The following is a 24,481-nucleotide window of genomic DNA, read 5'->3' on the forward strand; positions in this document are numbered from 1 at the left end:
CCAACACAGATGCCTTGTGCAGGAAGGCACAGAGTCGACTGTACTTCCTAAGAAGGTTGGCGTCATTCAATGTCTGTAGTGAGATGCTGAAGATGTTCTATAGGTCAGTTGTGGAGAGCGCCCTCTTCTTTGTGGTGGCGTGTTGGGGAGGAAGCATTAAGAAGAGGGACGCCTCACGTCTTAATAAGCTGGTAAGGAAGGCGGGCTCTGTCGTGGGCAAAGTACTGGAGAGTTTAACATCGGTAGCTGAGCGAAGGGCGCTGAGTAGGCTACGGTCAATTATGGATAACTCTGAACATCCTCTACATAGCACCATCCAGAGACAGAGAAGCAGTTTCAGCGACAGGTTACTATCGATGCAATGCTCCTCAGACAGGATGAAGAGGTCAATACTCCCCAATGCCATTAGGCTTTACAATTCTACCGCCAGGACTTAAGAACTTTTTAAAAGCTATTATTAATGCTTTTTGAGATAGTGATTTAGATGCATATCATATTCTTTACTGAGTTAAGTATTGTATGTAATTAGTTTTGCTACAACAAGTGTATGGGACATTGGGAAAAAAAGTTGAATTTCCCCATGGGGATGAATAAAGTATCTATCTATCTATCTATCTATCTACAAAATACTTAATGAGCTAGACAGGGAAGATGCAAGGGAGACCTTTTCCCAAGCCAACGAGTCCATGATCAAGGGGCATAGTTTCAGGGTAGAATTGGGACTAAGCTGAGGAACTATTTCTTCATTTGGAGGGAATTCTGTATCCTGGAGGGCTGTGTGACTCGGTTGTTGTTTCATTTCAAAACACAGATCATTATATTTCTGGATATTAATGGGAATTGAAGTCTACAGGGATAATCGCAGAAAATGGTGCTGAGATAGATCACCCATGATCATAATGAATGTTGGAACAGTTCAAAGAACCAGATGACCTGCCCCAAATTCCTTTGTCTATGTTTTATAATCATTTAGTGAGACCTAACGGAGGCAAATTTGTCTACCATGTTTCCTAGAAAGCTACATCTAAAAATGTCATGGGTGGAGAAGGGGTGTAAGCTGAGAGGTGCCTTTTATTCACATTTTGGTTGTGGTCGTTGTTGGTTGGGCCAGTTTTTGTCACCCATTTCTGATTGGTGTTGGAACAACAAAAATAAGCTGTCTTGTTGAACTGTTGTAGTATATTGGGAATCCCGTTTTTGCAATTTCCAGAACTTTGACTTAACAATAACGAAACCTATATTCTTAAATCAGGATAATGATGGGAAGCAGGTGGGTGAGTGCTCCTTTTAGAAACAGAGGGAACTGGAAAGACTGGTGAAAAACATTGGCCACAGAAGGCCTGCTCTTTGCATTTGGAGTAAAGACTCTCCAGTGCTATAGCCATACACCTGTAAGAAGTTGCCAAGAAGGTCTATATAATGTCATGAGTACAGTCAATATTCTTGAGGCTCTGCCTGCCCCTGTATTCTGAAGAGAAAGGAAAGGGCATGAATATGGAGTACGACTCACCTCTCCAATGCAACAGTGAGCAGCAAACTCTCGAGTTGTAGCTAAGATCAGCAGTAGCATTCTGAACTGATCCTGATGTAAGGAAACTCAGGGTGGCCATGACTTTGACCTCCATGGAAAAAGTAGTCAAAGTATGTGTGAGGCTGTACTTGAGGTTCTAGAACTCAGCGAGCTTAAAATATTGATGCTTTATATAGGACAGTTCTGAAGAAAGGGAATTAGTGAAAGCTAGGTAGTCTGGGAATAACTATTCTCAGTTTTTAGACCAATGAGGTTGAAAATTTCAATGCAGCTGTGTTTTCCATGCTATTCTATTGTTGATATCATCTGGGGGACTTTTATACTGGAGGAAAGAAAGTGTCAGTGAAATCACAGATGGGGCTAAAAGAGGAGCACAGATTTCATGACTAGAGCTGACACACTTAGGAGTGTTCAGAAAATTGCTAAACTCTAGGTTAATCCCATTTTCAAAAGCACAGCAGCATTATTTTCTAGGAGTTGTGTGAATGCATTTGTAGCTCAAGCTTTTTAAATCAATCTTTGTAATACTGGGGATTAAGAGATGTGAACAGCTGATTAAAACTGCTTAAGATTTGACTTTGACTGATATCAGCAGATTTTTTAAAATGGGTAATGACAGGGTTAGTAATTGCTTTACTCTCCAAAATACTTGGCTTATAATGTGTTACGAGCAACACCTTTTCTAATAGAAAATGTGTCTCCATGAGCTGAAATACACAAACTTCCAATTTAAAATGGAAAACGCCACCATTTTGCTAAGAATGTCACTGATTCACCATGAATTGAGAGGTCAAAATACTTTCAAATAACAGTTTTAAAGCTCAAAACAAGATTAGAAAATATATGCATGCCTGTGTTTCTCTTTATAACGTTTAGGATTACTTGACAGTTAAGATAGAATGCACATTACCTTTTAAGTAATTACCTGCCTTATATGTGTAACCTAATAATAAATTATTCCTGAAATGATTAAATGCAAAGATTATAATTCACATTGTCTAATGAAAGCCTGCAAGACTTGCACTGTTGAAGACAAAGAGTTATTGCACACAATTATTTTTGGGGAGGTTACAAAAATATATTTATTTTTTGAAATGGATCTAGTTGTTCAAAATGGATAATAGCATTTATCATCATTACTGATTTCTTTGGACATGGTCTACTGCAGAAGTAGTAATGCCTTGAAGCTTGCTTATGCCACGTTAATGGGATTGATGTGTTCTATGTAACACAAGAAGATTTAGCAGCTGTATGAATTATTTTTTTTTGCCCAGAATTCATAATAACCCACTAAACAGTTCAAAGTTTATTTTGCATTCTTATGCTAATCCTGTCAACGGAAAATGTCACCTTGCATGAAATCTATGCATAGCTTGTTTTCAGTGTTAGTAGCTAAACAACTGGTTTTGCAATATACGTACTTGGTGCAGGTAGTTATTTTTCTATAAACAGTTACTGAAAAATAACTTGGGTCAGCATAAGGGACTGTAGCAAAAGTAAAAGAAGTGCAGCAGTGATTTTTGGATTTTTACATATTGATTTCTTGGGATCTGGGCATCACTGGCAAGGCCAACATTTATTGCTTATTCCCAGTTGTACTGAAGCCAGATAAAGTTCTTACGGTGAAGGTCTGCCCACTGTGCTGTTGTGAGAGAGTTCCAGGAATTTGACCCAAAGATGATGAAGGAATGGAGATGTGTTTACAAGTCAGGAAGATGAGCAACTTAGATGGGAGACTGATAGCACCCATGCACCTGAAACTTTTGTCCTCGATGGGAGTGGTGGCATATTTTTGAAATACTTGAGTAGCCTAGGGGAGAAACTATAGTGCATTTTGTGTACATTGCAGCCACAGTTACAAGTGGTGAACAATGGAAAATTCAGGATGTTGTACGGAGTATCAGTCAAAGGATGGTTTTAACCTGGATGTCAGAATCTGGTTTAATATCACGCTCATGAAATTTCTTGTCCTTACAGCAGTGGTACAATGCAATACATTGACAAAAATGACTGTGATTTGTGTGTGTGTGTACACACAGACATGTAGGTACACATACGTGTGTGTGTGTGTGTGTGTGTGTGTGTGTGTGTGTGTGTGTGTGTGTGTGTGTGTGTGTGTGTGTGTGTGTGTGTGTGTGTGTGTGTGTGTGTGTGTGTGTGTGTGTGTGTGTGTGTATATTTTTAAAAACATAGAAAACCTACAACACAATACAGGCTCTTCAGCCCACAAAGCTGTGCTGAGCATATCCTTACCTTACAAATTACCCAAGGTTACTCATAGCCCTCTATTTTTCTATCCAGGACTCTCTTAAAAGACCCTATCGTTTCCACCTCCACCACTGTCACCTGCAGCCCATTCCATGCACTCACCACTCTCTGCATTTATAGTGGGGGAAAAACAAAACTTAGCCTGAAATCGCCTCTGTAAATACTGCCAAGCACCTTAAAACTGTGCCTTCTCATGTTAGCCATTTCAGCCCTGGGGGGAAAAAGCCTCTGACTATCCACACGATCAATGCCCCTTACCATCTTATACACCTCTATCAGGTCACCTCTCACCCTTGTCACTCCAAGGAGAAAAGGCTGAGTTTGCTCAACCTATTCTCATTTAATTTTTAAAAAAATATGAACTCAGAGTACAGATAAGGGGGGCAAAGGAGCAGTATAGGAGGAAGCTAGAACAAAAGCTGCAGAAAAAAAGCATGAAGGAGGTGTGGGATGGGATGAAGATCATCACCGGATGCGGTGCAAAGCGGGGGGTGAACATAAGTGGAGATGTGGAGAAAGCGAACCAGCTGAACAACTTCTTCAACAGGTTCGACAGCTCAATCTCATCCACACCAGGCTTACTTCCCTCACAGGAAAATAGCCACTCACAGGAGACCTTGCCCACGCCCAGGATTACGGCTGCACAGGTGGAAGGTCAACTGAGGAAGATCTGTACCAGCAAGGCGGCTGGACCGGATGGAGTTTCCCCACGATTACTGAGGGCCTGTGCGACTGAGCTTGGAGAACCACTACAGCGCATCTTCAACATGAGCCTGGAGCAGAGAAGAGTACCCAGACAGTGGAAAACATCCTGTATTGTCCCAGTACCGAAGAAACCACAACCAAAGGAGTTGAATGACTTCAGACCTGTTGCCTTGACGTCGCACGTGATGAAGACCATGGAGCGGCTGATAATACAGAATCTGAGGCCACAAACCAGGCACGCCCAGGATCCTCTTCAGTTTGCGTATAAGGAGAAGGTGGGAGTGGAGGATGCTATCACGTATTTGCTGCACAAATCACTCTCTCACCTAGAGGGGGTCAGTTGTGCTGTGAGGATTACATTCCTTGACTTCTCTAGTGCCTTTAACACCATCTAGCCCAAGATCTTAAGGCACAAACTAACGGAGATGGGAGTAGACTCTCACATGGTGGATTGGATAGTGGACTACTTGACAGATAGGCCTCAGTATGTGCGGTTGGGAGACTGTAGGTCTGACACGGTGGTCAGCAGCACAGGAGCGCCGCAGGGAACCGTACTCTCTCCGGTCCTGTTCACCCTGTACACATCAGACTTCCAATATAACTCGGAGTCCTGCCATGTGCAGAAGTTCGCTGATGACACGGCCATAGTGGGGTGTGTCAGGAATGGACAGGAGGAGGAGTATAGGAAACTGATACAGGACTTTGTGATATGGTGCAACTCAAACGTCTCAATATCACCAAGACCAAGGAGATGGTGGTGGACTTTAGGAGATCTAGGCCTCATATGGAGCCAGTGATCATTAATGGAGAATGTGTGGAGCAGGTTAAGACCTACAAGTATCTGGGAGTACAGTTAGACGAGAAGCTAGACTGGACTGCCAACACAGATGCCTTGTGCAGGAAGGCACAGAGTCGACTGTACTTCCTAAGAAGGTTGGCGTCATTCAATGTCTGTAGTGAGATGCTGAAGATGTTCTATAGGTCAGTTGTGGAGAGCGCCCTCTTCTTTGTGGTGGCGTGTTGGGAAGGAAGCATTAAGAAGAGGGACGCCTCACGTCTTAATAAGCTGGTAAGGAAGGCGGGCTCTGTCGTGGGCAAAGTACTGGAGAGTTTAACATCGGTAGCTGAGCGAAGGGCGCTGAGTAGGCTACGGTCAATTATGGATAACTCTGAACATCCTCTACATAGCACCATCCAGAGACAGAGAAGCAGTTTCAGCGACAGGTTACTATCGATGCAATGCTCCTCAGACAGGATGAAGAGGTCAATACTCCCCAATGCCATTAGGCTTTACAATTCAACCGCCAGGACTTAAGAACTTTTTAAAAGCTATTATTAATGCTTTTTGAGATAGTGATTTAGATGCATATCATATTTTTTACTGAGTTAAGTATTGTATGTAATTAGTTTTGCTACAACAAGTGTATGGGACATTGGAAAAAAGTTGAATTTCCCCATGGGGATGAATAAAGTATCTATCTATCTATCTATCTATCTATCTATCTATCTATCTATCTATCTATCTATCTATCTATCTATCTATCTATCTATCTATCTATCTATCTATCTATCTATCTATCTATCTATCTATCTATCTATCTATCTATCTATCTATCTATCTATCTATCTATCTATCTATCTATCTATCTATCTATCTATCTATCTATCTATCTATCTATCTATCTATCTATCTATCTATCTATCTATCTATCTATCTATCTATCTATCTATCTATCTATCTATCTATCTATCATTTTTGGTGTAGCGTTTATGGGTTCAATGTCCATTCAGAAATTGATGGTGGGGGGGAAGAAGCTGTTCCTGAATTACTAAGCGTGTACCTTCAGGCTCCTGTACTTCCTCCCTGACGGAAGCAATGAGGATAAGGCATGTCCTGTGTGATGAGGTCCTTAATGGTGGGTGCTGCCTTTTTGAGGCATCACTCCTTGAAGATATCCTGGATACTATGAAGGCTAGTGTCCATGATTGAGCTGACTAAGTTTACAAGTCTCTGCATTAGCCCCCACCCCCTTACCTGAAGGTAATGGAGCCAATTAGATTGCTCTCCACAGTATCTTTGGTGAGATACCGTATTTCTTTAATGAAATATAGTCACTGTCATGCCTTCTTTGTAGCTGCTTCAATATATGGGTTGAAGATAGATCTTCAGAGATACTGACTCCTAGAAATTTGAAATTGCTCTTTCTTTCCACTTCCGACACTCTGAGGACTGGCGTGTGTCCCCTCAGCTGATGCATTTTGAAGTCTGCCATCAGTTCTTTGGTTTTACAGGTGTTAAGTGCAAGGTTGTTGCTGTGACATCAATCAACTAGCTGATGTATCTCATTCCTGTACCCTCTCTCATCACCGTCTGAAATTCTACCACCAATAGCTGTATCATCAGCAAATTTATAAATGGCATTTGAGCTATGCCTAGCCACACAGGCATGCATGTAGAGAGAGTAGAGCAGTGGGCTAAGCACGTATCCCTGAGGTGCACCAGTGATGATTGTCAGCAAGGCAGAGATGTTACTTATGATTCATACAGATTATGGTCTTCCGATTAGGATCCAGTTGCGGGAGGGAGGTATAGAGGATCAGGTTTTGGAGCTTTTTGACATCGTGCTTCTTGGCTGTTGCCAGGGTTGCAATCACTGAGAAAAGTGAAGAGACTTCCAGCACTCTCTTAGCATAACTTGTAGATAAAGGACAAGCCTTGGAGTGTTGTGAGATGTCAATTACTACAAATTACTCACTTTCTGACCTGCTCTTGTGTTTATGTGGTTGGACCAAATGAATTGCGAATTAATGGTAATCCCTTGGATGTTGATGGTGTATAAATTTGCAGTTGTTTTGTATTTAACTTGCCATTAATGTCATTACTTGGTGCAAGTTGAGCAGCTCTTAAATGAAATTCCAAAATTCGAGAGACTCTGAAATCAGTATTTTTGTGTGTGCTGACACGACATCAAAAATAGAAAATCCTACAAGGTGCTGGGAAGGTTCCCAGGGTGATGTGTGTTCTGTGTACCGCAGCCAGTTCGGAAACATGACCTTACATATATAATAAACAGAAGACAATGAAAAACGGAAACACTGTATCAAGCAAAATTGAAGATGTTGACTGTGTATTGTCAGCATCGAAGTAAACGTGCCATTTAACGGTATACTGATTATGAAACAAGCAAAGATCTATCACAACAAACTCAAAATAGAAGGTATTTGTGAATATTCAGCTATATGGTTGTAGAAATTTAAGAAAAGGCACAGCATTAAATTTTTAAAACATCTGCTGATCACAAAAATCTAGCATCAGCGCAAGTGTATGACGCTAATTGTGGGTTTTTTTATACGCTACATAATGGAATAAAATTTTTTGAAGCGTCACTGATGAAACTGATGTCACCGATGAAAAAGATTTACTAGAATGTTACCTGGGTTTCAGCACCCAGGTTGCAGGGAAAGGTTGAACAAGTTAGGTCTTTATTCTTTGGAGCGTAGAAGGTTGAGGGGGGACTTGATAGAGGTATTTAAAATAATGAGGGGGGATAGATCAAGTTGACGTGGATAGGCTTTTTCCATTGAGAGTAGGGGAGATTCAAACAAGAGGACATGAGTTGAGAGTTAGGGGGCAAAAGTTTAGGGGTAACACGAGGGGGCATTTCTTTACTCAGTGGTAGCTGTGTGGAACGAGCTTCCAGTAGAAGTGGTAGAGGCAGACTCGGTATTGTCATTTAAAGCAAAATTGGATAGGTATATGGACAGGAAAGGAATGGAGGGTTATGGGCTGAGTGCGGGCCAGTGGGACTAGGTGAGAATAAGCGTCGGCATGGACTAGAAGGGCCGAGTATATATATGGTTGTATATAACTCTAACACCAGAAAAAGTCTACAATGTTGACTATTTTCATACCTTACATAAAACCTAAAAAAATTTAAATACAAATACAGTGTACTGTATTGTAGGTGATGACTGAAAGCCTGTTGTTCAACAGTTGATTCAGATATTCTTCTGTACACCCTGTATGGAACACCCTGTACACATTATATTTTCATTATATTAATGGTACATAATTTTTACTGTTAAGTACAAATGAGCAATGAACAAGTATAAATTCTGCTTACCAGTAGCACATAAATTCAGAGTCGGAAATGATGGTGGTCCCAAGCTATCTCATTATATATTTCAAAATCCAAAGCACTTCCAGCGTCAAGCCTTTCAGATAAAGGCTTTGCAAACTGTGCGCTATTTGCTTCCTTCGTAATTGTCAGAAAGATCCTGGATTTTTTTTTTGTTTTCATTAATTTAGATTATAAGTACTAGTAAGATATTTAACAGCATACGCTTACACAGGTATGTCTGACCCTTCGCTAAATGCTGGCCCAATCAATAAATAAGTCGTTTATTTTTCTCACTGCTCTCTGACCTATTAAGGTAGGGAGAAACCAAATGAATTTGTTCAGATGGAACCACATTTTATATTGGACATGGAGGAAATAAAATATTTTTTTTTACCTGCATTTGAAGCATTCCCTTGTAGATTCAATTGCCTAAAGTCCATTTTAAAAACTCCAACTTGAATACTGCTTTGGCCAGTCGCCAAGAATTATATTTAATTAAACACTTGAATGTGGAGGTAAAGGGAGCAGGAGCTGTCATCCAGGCTATTTATTTACTACCTTCCATTGATCATGTATGTGTATGTAGTGGGGTCTTTACCTCACTGAAGTCCAATCCAGTGTGTACGTTGAATTGACTTTACTACTTTCATTCTTCACATGAGTAAAAACCTTTACCTTACATCTCCATCTAAATATGCAATGTGCAATTTATAGTAATTTGTAATAAACAGTATGTACAGGACAGTCAATATAATGTAGAAATACAATTGTATCAGCGTGAATTAATCAGTCTGATGGCCTGGTGGAAGAAGCTGTCCCCGGAGCCTGTTGGTCCTGGCTTTTATGCTTTGGTACCATTTCCCAGATAGTAGCAGCTGGAATAGATTGTGGTTGGGGTGATTCGGGTATCCTATGATCCTTCGGGCCCTTTTTACACATCTGTCTCTGTAAATGTCCTAAATAGTGGGAAGTTCACATCTACTGATCCGCTGGGCTGTCCGAACCACACTCTGTAGAGTCCTGTGATTAAGAGAGGTACAGTTCCCAATCCAGGTAGTGATGCAGCCAGTTACGAAGCTCCTAATTGTGGCCCCTGTAGAAAGTCATTAGAATTTGGGGACTCGTGCCAAACTTCTTCAACCGTCTGAGGCGCTGTTGTGCCGTTTTCACCACACAACTGGTATGTACAGACCACATGAGATCCTCAGTGATGTTTATGCCAAGGAACTTAAAGCTGCTCACCCTCTCAACCCCAGATTCATTGATGTCTATAGGAGGTAGCTTGTCTCCTTTCCTCCTGTAGTCCACAACCAGCAACTTTGTTTCTGCAGCACTGAGAGGAGGTTGTTTTCTTGACACCACTGTCAGGGTGATGACTTCCTCTCTGTAGGCTACCTCGTTATTATTTGAGATTAGGCCAATCAGTGTAGTATCATCTGCAAATTTAATTTGCAGATTGGAGCTGTGGGTGGCGACACAGTCATAGGTATACGGAGAGTAAAGGAGGGGACTTGGGACACAGCCCTGGGGGCTCCTGTGAGGGATAGAGGTGAGGGAGCCCACTCTTACCACCTGCTGGCGATCTGAAGCCCAGGATTCAGCCGCACAAGGCGGGGTGAAGGCCGAGGTCTTTCAGCTTCTTGTCGAGCCTGGAGGGAATTACGGTGTTGAATGCTGAACTGTAGTCCAAGAGTAGCATTCTCACAAAAAGATCCTCCTCCTCCAGATGTTCAAGGATGGTGTGTAGAGCTGTGGTGTTATGATGCAAATGACACAAAGTGAATAAATTAAGTAAATATTATTGGTCTGAAGTTTCTTTACAGAACTGTAATATATTATTCTTACCCACTGCATCATTCGGTTATCATATGCACAGTCTTCCCAGGACAGTGGAAATGCTTCTGGGCAGTGAAATGCCTTAATGGAGTTGGATAAAGAGCAGAGTACTAGTTAGTCCTGTTACCCCTCCTTGTTCTTCTGCCTTATAAAGTGGCAAATTAATGGACACATTCATGTCCATCATCAAAGACCTCCACCATAAAGGACATTCCCTCTCTCATGCTACCATCAGGAACAAGGTACAGAAGCCCAAGGGCACACACTCAATGATTCAGGAACAACTTCTTTCCCCCTGCCGTCTGATTTCTGAATGGATATTGAACCCATGGATTCTACTTCACTATCTTTTTTTTAATTTCCTTTTTTGCACTACATATTTAATTGAACTATTATATAGTTTGTATTTCAGTTTTCTTTTTCTCTCTATGCATTGCATTATAATGTTACTGCAAAGTTAAGAAATTTCATGACATATGCCGTTGATATTAATTCTGATGTCAAGCATGTAAACCCATTTGCCACACTTTAGCTAGATATAGTGCTGGGAGGAATTAACCATCTTTTAATATTGTATATAATAACATCAATGTGTTTTGCATTGTAATAGTTTTAGTCAGAAATATGCAATTTGTCTTTATTTTGTTTTGACATGAAATATTGAACCATGAGCATTAATGTCCACTCAGACAAATTGAGTCTTTGAATATTCTTAAGATGGATGTGAACAGAATGTTTGAAAAGTAACAGGGTGATAGGTTACTGTGGGGAGATGTGAAAGAAGAACTGAATTTACAATCAGTGAGCTCAGGCTTATTAAATGGAGAAACAGGCTTGAGATGCTGAGTTGTCTACTCCTAATTCATGATTGTAAGATAGATTATTAAGTGTTTATCTCTGCTATCTGAGAGACATTACCATTGTCAAATTGAAAACTCCATCTGTTTACATTACAACAGTAAGTGCACATGAACATTATGTCAATAACGGTACGTACTCTGAAATTTTCTGCTGTACTGAGACACTAGAGAAATGCAAGTTCATTATTGGCTATCACTTCATTTGATCTCATAACCAGTTACAACCCTCATTACCAAGGAAAGCAACAGCTCTGAGATGTACTCTAAGCATCTGAAGGATTTCTTTATTTGCCCTGTGGAAGCCAAATGCCCTGTGGAAGCCAAATTGAAAAGCAATTCAAGTTAGGACTTCCATCACTAACGTATCATAACTCCTCCCATATTAATACCCAACAATATTATGAACACTTCTATCATTTTTTGCATTGCATCTGAAACATTATTATGCATAAACTTTTTGGTGTATGCTTTAAACACAATTGGAAATTACTTCTGTTTATCTCCATGTTTTCCAGGTCGAGTTATAATATCCTACATTCACATAGCAGTAGATTAATTTCTTATTCGACTTCTTTCTGGATAGTACGTTTTGCAGTTACTATTTGACCATCTTCATTACTTGTGACCGTTGTGTTGATCTCTTTTGCACTACTTAATTTATACTTTTATGCATTTCTTATGGTAATTCATAGTTTTTATTATGTATTGCAATGTACTGATGCCACAAAACAACGAATTTCATGATATTTGCCAGTGATATTAAATCTGATTCTAAATCTGATCTCCGTACAGTTTCCAGTGACTCTATATCTGTTCTGAGCAATAGTCAGCAGAACTTGGTGCATTTTCAACTATTCAAGAAATTAAATGGTTTTTGATAGAATGACTTGTAGGGACAAAATGAAACATTTCCAAATGATAGAAAAGTGAAGTTAAGTGGAAATCCACAGGTCAGTCAATATCTGATACAGGAGGCGATGTTAGATTTGTCGTCATGTGGTGGCCAGCTCTGAGCTAGACACACACTGTTATTTTTTGTTTTCATTATGAAATTGATCCTGAAATCCATTGTCTGGGATATACATCACCCCAATGCATCATTTATTATCATTCCAGCACTCATTAGCTACCTGCTAAAAATCCTAAATTGACCATTTAAAGATGAATGCATCTAATTGTTAGTGAAAATGCTTTTTGTGAACATGATAGCATGAAGAAAATTGCTGAAAACAATCCATTCATGAATTCACTCATCTCTCTTCACTTGGATCTGTGCTTCCTGTGTGTTCTTGCCACTGAGTGATATAATTTTGCTAAGAGCACATCATCTGCTTCTGTAACTTACAACAACCATTCCTTTTAAACAAAAATGCCTTTCTTTTACCAGGTAACCTGCCAGTTGGCTCTCACTGTTCCTTCGAAGAAGGCGATTGTGGGTGGTCGTCAATTACATCGGTGATGTATGAACCAACATGGAGAGTGAAAGAAAGTCATTCTAATGTTGAAGAATTGGGGAGAAAATCATGTAGTTCAGAAGGTACCTGATATAAAATTTCATCAATGAACCTGGTGACATTTAACTGAATGTCTTAGCACTAATTCTAGGTTTTCATCTGTTGTAATGTCTTCACTAATCCTCTTTCCCTCCCCCTCCCCCTCCCCCTCTATCCCTTCTTTGTTCACTTCTTCTAAACTTATTATCATTGATCCTCCTAGCTCACTCATGTGCTTTCTCTGTTTTCAATCTCTCCAATACATCTTCACATTGATTCAGGAATGTCTCCAACTTCTTCTGGTACATGACCTCTAATGCTCATAAATTCTTAGAGTATTCCTACAGGAGTTGGAGTACCATCGGGTGGTGGGCACCATTTTGTCATCCTCTGCCAGAGAAGGTGAGCAGATACACAATCAAAGTAGATATGATCCCAAAGTTGCAGGTTCTTTCAGCTTTTAAGCACCACTAGGGTCAAGAGGATTATAAGTGCTTCCAGTGCCCCTTTGACCCTCCCCCATGATTCCTTTTTCTCCTCTGCACAACTCTGAACTCTCTTGCCTCTCCCATTTGAAACTTTCACTAAACCTCCTCCTAAGCTTTGACCATCAACCTTTTCTGTCCCACCCAGCAATGGGAGCCTTGTGACCCACCCAGCAACCATGTACTTCCACATCAGCAATTGAAACTTTATTCTTGCCTCCAACTGCAGACTCTCAGTATTTGGCCCAGTTACTAATCTGCCTCATCTTGGTCTTGTATCCTGTTCTCTGGCTCTCTGCACGCTTGCTCCTACGTGGTTATGGACAGGTGGAACACCTACAATCCCCAGTATTCTCCGTGCTCTCATTTCTGGGTCCCAAGCCTGGGATTGCCTGCCAACTGTCATTCCCTCCACATCATCAACTGGTCATTCACTGGATGGGAAATTTGAATTAAAAATATACAGCATCAGTGACTTTGTCATTAAACTTGCCAGGAACATTGCAGCCAGCTTCCTTAGTAATATTAAACCTTTACAACTTCCCGTACTGCCATAAATATACCCCACTCCTTCACCCCAGTAAGTCTGCTAAAGAACTGGGAGGAAAATCAAAAGTGTTACATCACTTGCAAAGGAGAGAATCTGTAATTTCATCTAATGCCATGAACGTGGGTGTAGGAATTTAAACTGCAAATCTTGACATGTAAATATTTGGAAACAGAAAGTAAGATTGATGGGAAGCCAGCTTCTGCACGGGCTGCCATTTGGGTTCAGGTGACCTTCCTCGGTTCATTCTGTAGGTAGTTGTGGTTCACAGGAGGTGCAAGCAGGAAATACATAATTGAATGAATAGATGGTGCTCAGGAACACTGCTTTGTCCTGGACTACGTCCGGCTTCCTAACATTTCTAGCTTGGAGCACAGATTCCTTCATTATCTGAGAAACAGCAAATGGACTACTGTGCAGGAATCAGCAAGCAATCCCATTTTTCAACCTTGCTGGAGAGGGAAAAACATCGAAGCAGCCAGTAAAGGTAGCTGTGCCTACTGCCTGCAAGAATTGCCTTCAAGAATATCCTGGAGCTGAAATGTTTGCCTTTAGCAAACCTTTGTGCTTCCTATGACTTAAGGCAGCTGGACAATTTTCACATCCAATGCCCGCTGAGGTTTACTCTGGCTCTATTGGGCCACACACTGGTTCTGTTAATTACTAAGAAAGCATTTAAAAGAGTTAGGTGGCCACAAATATTGAGCAGAATTGAGTTCTTTTTGAGAGGGGAGGAAAAGGGTGTAAAGTGAACAGACTTGTAAAACATTTTTAAAATTATGAAGGTTGGATATGTAAAAATACCTTCTACTTGTGGATGATTACAAACTATATGATTACAAAATAAACATTGTAACTGCTGGAAACATTAAGCAAGGATTTTGGACAGAGAAATTTTTAGGTCAATAACCTTTCATCAGAAATGATTTGCACATTGGCATATAAAGATGGTCACAGCAAAAGACTATGTTGTTCAGAAATGCATGGGAGTCATTGACTGAGACAGACTAGATGATCAAATGACCCCTTCCCATTTTATGAATCAAATGGATTCATTGTGCAATGTGTCATAGCAATAGAGAACTATGGCACAGAAACAGGCCCTTTGGCCCATCTAGTCTATTTCAAACTATTCCGTCTATTTCTATAGACCCACTCACAGACCTGTCTCCATCCACACACTTATCCATACTTTTCTTAAATGTTGCAATCAAACCCGCATCCGCTGGCAGCTCATCTGCACTCGCACCACCCTCCGAGGAAGAAGTTCCCCCTTAAATATTTCATCTTTCACCCTTAAACTATGACCTCTAGTTGTAGTTTCGCCCAAACTTGGTGGGAAAAGCCTGTTTGCATTACCCTATCTATGCTCCTGTTAATTTTATACACTTCTATTAAGTCTTTCCTCATTGCCCTACACTCCAGGGAATAAAGTCCTAACCTATTTATCCATTCCCTGTAACTCAGGTCCTCAAGTCCTGGCAACATCCTTGTAAATTTTCTCTGTAATCTTTCAATCTTATTTACTTCTTCCCTGTAGGTGGGTGACCAGAAATGCACACAATACTTCAAATTACATCCCACTAACATCTTGTACAACTTCAACATAACATCCTAACTCCTGTACTCAATACATTGATTTATGAAGGCCAATGTGCCAAAAGTTCACTTTACAACCCTATCTACCTGTAATGTCACTTTCAAGGAATTATAGATCTGTATTCTCAGATCCCCCGTACCATACTCCTCAGTGTCCCACCGCTCACTACCCTGAATTGTCCTCCCAAAATGCAATGCCTTACATTTTGGCTGCACACCCTCCACCTTAATGCTATGGACTCTATCCAAGATGCCCCTGATGCTAGCACCTGGAAGACAACATACCATCCATGAATCTTATTCTCATCCCCTAACCAATGAATCTTCTGGTACTGCTGCCTGCCTTTCCTCCTGAATCTCAGAATCCGACCTAGTACCAGTGATTTTTCTGCTGTGGTTTTCCTCTGCCAGGTCTCCTCCCAATTGCATCGAAAACAATATATTTATCTTTTGTGGTATTATACATACTTGAGGGCACAACCCGAGAATGGCCTAATTCTGCTCCTGTACAGGAGAACAGCTGAAGGTGTATCCTGCACTGGCTGCCTATCTGCTTTTTCTCTACTGATAGTCACCTAGTTTCCTATCTTCTGCCCTTCGGGTGTAACTACCTCCCTGTATTTCCTGTCAATCTCCCAAATGAACTAATTGTCATCCAGCTCCATCTCCACAGTCTATAAGAATCTGCAACTGGATGCACTTCATATACGAAGGTGGTATCGTCACAGACATTGGAGATTTCCCTGTCCTCCCACGTCCCACAAGGTGTCCTGACTCTCATTCCCACTGCTCTAACTGTGAAATAAGAAAGAAACTTGCCTTAGCCTCCGCCTCTGCTCACTGAAGCTTCTTGAACCAGAGCTTCAAGTCCTCCATTGTAACCCTGGCCCACACACACAAATACTGCTCCATTTAAACCTTACTCTTTTTTTCTTTATATATTGGCCTTCCCAAGTTCCTAATAATTCAAATGCCCTCAAACTCTGCAGAAGGTCCTGACAACCCCTGCCCACTTTTTACATCTGATGCTAAAATCCATAAGCAGAAGCTTACATGATCTCAAGTTCTGCAGAGATTTTGGCAACCATTTCTAACACCTCTCCCAATTTTTAATGGCATTGCTAATGGGCACCTAATTAATTTATTATCAAAGTATGTATACATTGTACAAACTTCAGATTCATCTCCTAACAGGTAGCTATGGAGCAATGAAACCCAAAAGAACCCATATATGTTTTTTTCCTCTGAACATTGGATGTTTGACAGTCTTTTATATTTATTTAAATGTGTATATATATTTGAGTCTCACAGTTCAGCACAGAGCTAAATCGTGAAACAGTGATCTGAACTGGCCTGTTCCTCACCTCTGGTCCTGATACCCTGACCTTTTCAAACTGGTCTGGTGCTTAAATCAATGTCCAAACATCAAGTTCGATTGCCTTTATGCTCTTGAGGCCAAGACCCCACCACCTCAATTCAGCCTGTAACCAGCCTTTCCGATTCAATCCCGCGCCTGAGTCTCTGTCCAAACATCAAGTTCAGTCAAATCAGTATGCTAAAGCACCTTGCTACCTCAAGTCAGCTCATAACCCACCTTGCAGATTCAGCACGACGCTTAAAACGATCGAACCTCAAGCCTTCCTCACTCTCAGTCACAGGCCCACTGTCTCAGTCGGTTCTGCCACATCAAACTGCCTCCAAGTCCAAAGGGACGGTACCGACTATTGCTTACGATAGTTGTCTGCCAGAAAAAGAGTGATTAACAAAGTATTTAGTTTTTACCTTGTTTCATCGGCCACCAGCCGGAAGTCGCTGAGATCCACCAGTGATATTTTAAACTGGAAACCACCATCACTGTCACTCCTTGGCCATACAAACCAAAATTACTTCCACTGTAATTGTTCTAAGTTCTTTTAGCCATCTCTACAAAACCTCTACAAGATTCTCACCTCCACTACAAGTCTTCCACGATCGACAACTGCTTTCAGTTGAAAGGGCAGAAGAATGTGCCCTGGAATAATCCAATTTCCAATTCCGCAGCATTTGGCATTTAGTTAACGAGCTGCATGTGGATAGTAATAGGTTGACATGCCTGTGTATTTTTCTTCGTAATGGAGGAATGAAAGATGATGTCAGTATCAATCAGGGCTGAGAATTGACCCAATCCAGGACTCACTGGGTCGCCATGACATTGGGCTCATCATCTTCGTTTGACAGTGCTACAGGCCACAAAGCCTCATTCCAAGGAACAGAAAATCAATCATATTGATATTACTCTGGTGCATTACCTGCTAGTGATTAGAGTGAATTGAAGCAGTTTATTGATGTACAATTCTGTTAGTAAAATTACATTTTTTTTATCTTGCACTTTCACAGCTGTCTGTACCAGTCCACGACAATTCTATCTGCTGGTCTATCTGGTTGTTCATTTTATTTTTTGAGTGGTAGATCCTTTGCATTCAACCAGCTCTGTCCGCAAAACTACGCCAACTGATCAAGCAACAAGCTACCTGCTGGAGGAACTCAGAGGGCCAGGCATCATCTGATGATGGAAAAGATGTTTGGATCAATAACCCACAGGGGGACTCTCCAACAGATTTCTGCTGGAATGCAGCCAATTGTCTGTTGCTCCAGATTTCAGCATCTGCAGTCTCCTGTCTCTCAACAGGCAGCACACATTGCTTAATCATCTCTCCTTTCATACAGCTTTGCAGAAAAGCTGTTACCAAATGCCCCTCCCCTTTTCTGATACTAGTTGCTTTCAGCCAGCAGTTCAGGGAGATCCCGAGCACACAGCAGCAGTGATGTCATCAAGAAGGTTGAGGGGTCAATCTCGCTAAAGAATTATCAACGACCGCAAGCGAGGAAGGATAGAATATAGTACAGTGCAGGAGGAGGCTATTCAGCCCTGAATAATGTGCCAAAATAGCTAAGAAGCAAATCAAACACACCTAAACACTAATCCCTCCTACCTACACCATGTCCATATCCCTCCAACTTCCATATATCCATGCACCTATCCAAACGTCCTTTAGAAGCCTCCAATGTATTTATCTCTACCACCATACCAGGCAGTGCATTCCAGTCATCTCTGACTCTGCCCCTCATCGCCCTTGAACTCACCCCCTCTCTCCTTCTGTGCACGTCCTCCAGTATTAGACATTTCAACCCTGGGAACCAGATACTCTGTCCATTCTATCTAAGCCTCTCATAATCTTGTAAACCTCTATCAGATCTCCTCTCAGCCGCTGATGCTCCACAGAAACAACCCAGGTTTATCAGGCCTCTTGTGATAGCACGTGCCCTCTAAACCACATGAACCTCTTCTGCACCCTCTGCAAAGCCCCAGCATCTTCTCTCTCATGGGGCAACCAGAACTGTACACAATACGTCAGATGTGGCCTAACCAGGGTTCTATAAATTCTTTTGAACTCAGTGCCTTGACTAATAAAAGTTAAGTGTTCTATAAGCCTTCTTAATCACCTTATCAACTTGTGCTATGAATTTGGATCCCAAGATGTCTCTGCTTAACAACACTGTTAAGGTCCTCACCTTTACACAGTCTCCTTGCATTTGCCCTGCCAAAGTGCAACATCTCACATTTATCTGGATTAAACTCCATCTTCCATTTCTCAGCACATTTCTGTGACTGATCTATATCGTGCTGTTTTCTTTGCTAGTCTTGTACATTATCCACGACTCCACCAACCTTGGTATCATCTGCAAATTTACTAACGCACCCATCTACATTTTCATCCAGGTCATTTATACACATTACAGCAGAGGTCCCAGCACAGATCCCTGTGGAACTCCACTAATTACAGGGCTCCAGCTTGAGTAAGTCCCTTCAACCACGACCCTCTGATTTCTATGTGCAATCAATTCCTGAATCCAAACAACCAATTCACTGTTGATCCCATGTAATTTAATATTCTGGATTAGCATCCCATGAGGGACTTTTCAAACACCTTACTAAAATCCATGTAGACAACATCCACTGCCCTACCCTCATCAATTTCTCTCGACGCCTTGTCAAAAAACTCAGTCCAGTTGTTAAGGCATGACCAGGCACACACAAACCCATGCTGGCTCTCCTTAATTAGGCCATGGGTTTCCAAATGCTCAAATATCCTATCCCTGAGAACTTACTCCAGCAATTTCCCAACGACTGATGTGAGTCTCACCAGTCTATAGTTCCCAGGATTTTCTCAGAGGAACAATATTAGCCACTTGCCAGTTCTCTGGGACCTCACCTGTGGCAAGAGTGGACATGATGATACAGATCAAGGGCACAATAATCTTGTCTCTTGCCTCCTTCAATAACCTGGGCTAAATCCCATAAGGTCCCGGGAACTTATCCACCTTAATATTCATTAGGAAGTCCAACATTTCCTCCTACTAGACCTCTAAACACCTTAATGTATTTATACACTCAATGCTGATCTCCTGGTCCTCCATATCCTTTTCCTTGGTAAATACTGAAGCAAAGAATTCATTAACAATCTCACTTATCCTCTGCATCTAAGTAAATGTTTTCCCCTTTACCCTTGAGCCATCCTGTTCTCTCTCTAGTTATCCTCTTATTCTTGATGTATGTACAGAATGACAGGATTCACTTTCACTCTACTTGCCAAGGAATTTTCATTGCCTCTCCTGGTTTTCCCAATTCCCTTCTTGAATTATTTTCTTTATACTATTCGTGTGATCCATTTGATCCTGACTTCCAAAGCTTTACATACTTTTTTTCTTCTTGACTAAATTCATCACCTCTCTGGACATCCAAGGTTCTCTTATCTTTCCATCCCCACCCTTCTTTCTACCATACCTTTCCTGGACACTGTGCCGTTGATCTTTAAAGACTCTCCAAATGTCTGATGTGGACTTGCTGGAGAAAAGGTGTTCGCAATGAACTCTTCTTAGATCCTGCCTAATGTCCTTGTAATTTCCCTAGTCCATTTTAAAACCCTCCCAACAAGGACCATACTTATCTTTACCTATAACTATCCTGAAAGATGAGGAGTTGTGTTCACTGTTCCCTAACTGTCCATCCAGTGAAAGGTCAGTCACCTGGCTAGGCTCATTACCCAACATCAGATCCAGTATGACCCTTCCTGTCCATGGACCATCCACATATTGATTTAAGAAACCTTTCTGGATCTACGTAACAAATTCAGCCCCATCTAAGTCCTTTGCACTAAGAGGGTCCCAGTTTACATTCAGGAAGTTGAAATCCCCCCATGACAACAACCCTATTATTATTTTTACACAGTTCCTTAATCTGATTACATATCTGTTCCTCAATGTCGCGGTGGCTTTGGGGGTCTGTAGTATAGTCCCATCAGCGTGATTGCATCCTTTCTATTCTTGAGTTCCACCCATATGGACTCAGTGTCTGACCCCTCCATTATATCTCTGAGCGCAGTTGTGATATTGTCCCTGATTAATACTGTATCTGCTTCCCCTCTTTTACCTCCTGTTCTGTCTTTCATAAAACTTCGAGCACCTATTACCTTAATCACTCATTCCTGCCCCTCTCTCAGCCATGTTTCAGTAGTGGCTACAACACTGGTTCCATGTACTGATTCATGCTCTAGGTTCACTGACCTCACCCAAAATACTACTAGCATTATAATATACACTCTTCAAACTATCTGACCTATCATATCTGTTATTTTGACTTTTGTCTTTCTATACTTTTCCTGACATCTACCTTCTGGTCTGATCCTTCCCTTACTGACCTGGGCTCCAGTTCCCAGCGCCCTGCAAAACTAGTTTAAACACTGAGTAGCATCTGCAAACCTCACAGCTGGAATACTGGCTCCCCTCCAGTTCAGCTGCAACCCGTCCCTCACCGCTTCACCAGAAAAAGGTCCAACGATGCAAGTACTTGAAACCCTGCCCACTGAACCATCTCTGAAACCCCTCATTCATCAATGCTGTCACTCCATTCCTACCTGCACTAGCCCATGGCACAGGGAGTAATCTGGAGATCATAATCTCTGAGCTCCTTCATTTCAGCCTCTTTCCGAACTCTTCCCCTTTTCTGCCTATGCCATTGGTGCCAAAATGCACCACGACCTCCTGGTTGTTTCCACTCCCCGTTGAGAATATCTTGCAGCCGCTCAGATATCCTGGCAGCCAGGAGGCAACGCCATCCTGGTGTCCCTTTTGTGGCCACAAAGGGTCCTTTCTGTCCCACTAATTATCAAGTCCCCTGTAACTGCCTGACATTACCCTTTCCCATTGGAGCCTCCGAGCCAGCCACAGTCTCTCGGGTCTGGCTGCTGCTGCTATGATCTGCCCAGCAGTATCCAAAGGGGTATAGTCTTCTTAACTTTATTGGATATTGCTTAATTTTTAGCAAATGTTTTATACATGTATCATATGGCTATTTAGGGGTATAATCTTAAGGTGATTGAAGGAAATATAGAGGGGATATTAGAGATTTTTTACAGACTGTGGTGGGTGCATGGAATGCCTTTCCAGGGGAGGTGGTACAAGCAGATACGTTAGGGGCATGAAAGAGACTCTTAGACAGGCACATGAGTGATAGAAAAATGGAGAGCTATATAGGATTAGATTGATCCCAGAATGAGTTAAAAGTTCAACACAGCATTGTGGGCCCAAAGGGCCTGTTCTGTGTTGTAATGCTCTATATTCTGTATTTAAATAAATATTGTCCCACAGTTATGATTAAGGTAGAAATAGAAATATTACAGCCCTCTCTGAACGGCAAATATTTCACACAAATATGGTCAGTCAAAGGAATCAACTGCCAGAGGAAGTGGCTGAGGCAGGTACATTTAACAACATTTAAAAGGCACTCACACAGATACAAGGAAGCTTTAGAGGGATGTGAGCCAATTGTAGGCGAATGGGAATCTTAGTTGGCATGGTACTGTTGGGCCAAAAGGCTTGTCTACATGCTGTATGACTCTCTTATAAACTCTTCAAAAGAAAATGTAGAATTTGATAGATATGTTTAACAATGGGAATAACAAACCACTTACAAGAGTTTTTTAGTATAAGTTTACAACTCCATTTGAAAAACTCAGACATCATACAGAAAACCCTAATATTTTAAGGGTATTTTTGCAAAAAAAAAGTAATTTTGTGGATTCAAAAGAGTTGAATAATTTAGTTCTGTTCTAGTGAAGGTCACAAAACAGTGCAGCAGAAAACAGGCACAAAAGTCCGTGAGCTGTTTATTTTGTTGTATGCTGTAATGACAGTGAATGCCAATGTTTTGCAATCAATATAGTGAAAATGAAATCAGGTCATCGTCGTCAGATGTAACGCATTAATTGTTTAATTTGTGCACCTATTTAGTGGTGATTGTTTGCCATGTGTGATTTAAATATATAGGCCAGATAAAAGTTCAGCACAAACATCATCGGCTGAGGGTCTGTTCCTGCGCTATACTGTCCTACGTTCTCTGTTTATGTAGTGGCTGATTTTGAATACATCGATAGGTCTTGTAACACAGCTACATGGCAACTAATAAATTCCAAAACATATATTGTGATGTTTACCCACCTTTGCACAACACAACGGTATTCTTTCAAAATTCATGATGACACAGGAGAATGTGTACTTTTGCTCTTCCCGTCCTTCTCATGAAAAATGTGAATCTGCAGATTGGCTGCTTATTGTGAACTGAAGGACACTCACAGCTGTACCAGGTTTTTAATAAATTGTTGGCATTTGAGCTTCCATAAACTTATGCGCCAGGTCTCATTATTTTTTTGGCTTCCAGCGTGGTTTAATACAACTAATGGGTTTTCCAATGTGATTCATCTGAACAACTGTACTTATGAAGTACTTATGGGTAAATGTCAGAGGATCTGGTTGGCTTCGAGATGCTTTAGACTGCTTCCAACAGTGTCTGCACACCTGCAGAAAGAGGTGACTTTCCAAAGGCTGCTTTTCCTGATGGAATCTGGGGCAGCCAATTAATACTGTGTATGAAAAATTGACTAACCACGATAACATATGATTCATTAAAGCAGCTGTTGCAGTGTTATAGCCCATAAATTTAACTGGGCAGTACATTTTTTCAGATGCTAAGTGGCCTATTAAATTTCTCAAAATGATGGGCAGGAACTATCAAGCCTGAATTGGGACTCCAGCCTTATCTGGAAAAGCAACAAACACAATTGTTTAGACCTTTGCCTGATGCAAATAAATAAGCTAATGCTTCCTCGAGGCCATATCGTCAGGAATTGCTATTATATAAAAAAAAGCTTCTGGCAGTTTGCATGCATGCTAGGAAACCAGATCTGGAAACTGCCTGCAGTCTATGTTGCCAGAAAGAAAATAAATATCTTTACCCTGCTCAGAAGTATATGGGCTAGTTTTCTGTTTCATTCAGAAGTGCATTGAAATCTTCATGGTCCCACTTCCAAACCAAGCGGCCAACCCTAGTCACCGTCCCCTCCTCAACTATCCACCTTTCCACTTTCGCCACCTCTCTCTGGCATCCCTGTTATGTGATCAATTCATTCCAATCAATGATCAATCTATTCCAGTCACCTAAAATGAACCATTTGGGTTCCAGAGACCATGAGAAAGTTTGGCAATCAGAAAATCTCAAGCTAGTGCAGTAGAGAATTTCATCTACCAGAGTTCAAGATATTATTTAAATTGTAAAAAAAAATGTAACTTGCAAAGCAAATAAACTCTATATTTTTCTGTTTACAAAGTTATCAGTATTGTCCCTCTGCTGAATTTATTCAGTGCAATGTGAATGGCATGGACGTAAGATTCTGAATACACATCCATGATGCCTTGTCAGTTTGCTGCAAGTATAAAACTGCAAGTCATCTGTCCTCCAAATATTTTGGATGCAATCTGGTCTGGTGGGGAGAAAGTAATTATTCAACGTCACGGTTAAGCAAATCAAAGAAAGATCACTGATTATTTTTTCTTGAAATGTTAACTCTATTTCTCTCTCCCCAGGCGAGGCATGACTTATTGATTGTTTCCAGCACTTTCTGTTTTTACTTAAGATCTCTGGTATATTCACTAATGTTAACA

General features: G+C 41.1%; 1 protein-coding gene across 1 annotated transcript in view; it reads left to right on the top strand.

Annotated features, from left to right (window-relative positions):
* The window catches only part of LOC140730332 (ALK tyrosine kinase receptor-like), a 1,251,709-nt gene that overhangs the window by 879,537 nt on the left and 347,691 nt on the right, over window positions 1-24,481 (top strand). Inside the window, exon 7 of the mRNA XM_073050601.1 lies at window positions 12,709-12,858. Coding sequence (XP_072906702.1) covers window positions 12,709-12,858 — 150 coding nt within the window. The remainder of the gene's footprint in view (window positions 1-12,708; window positions 12,859-24,481) is intronic.

Source organism: Hemitrygon akajei, chromosome 7 (assembly GCF_048418815.1).
Source record: "Hemitrygon akajei chromosome 7, sHemAka1.3, whole genome shotgun sequence".
NCBI lineage: Eukaryota > Metazoa > Chordata > Chondrichthyes > Myliobatiformes > Dasyatidae > Hemitrygon > Hemitrygon akajei.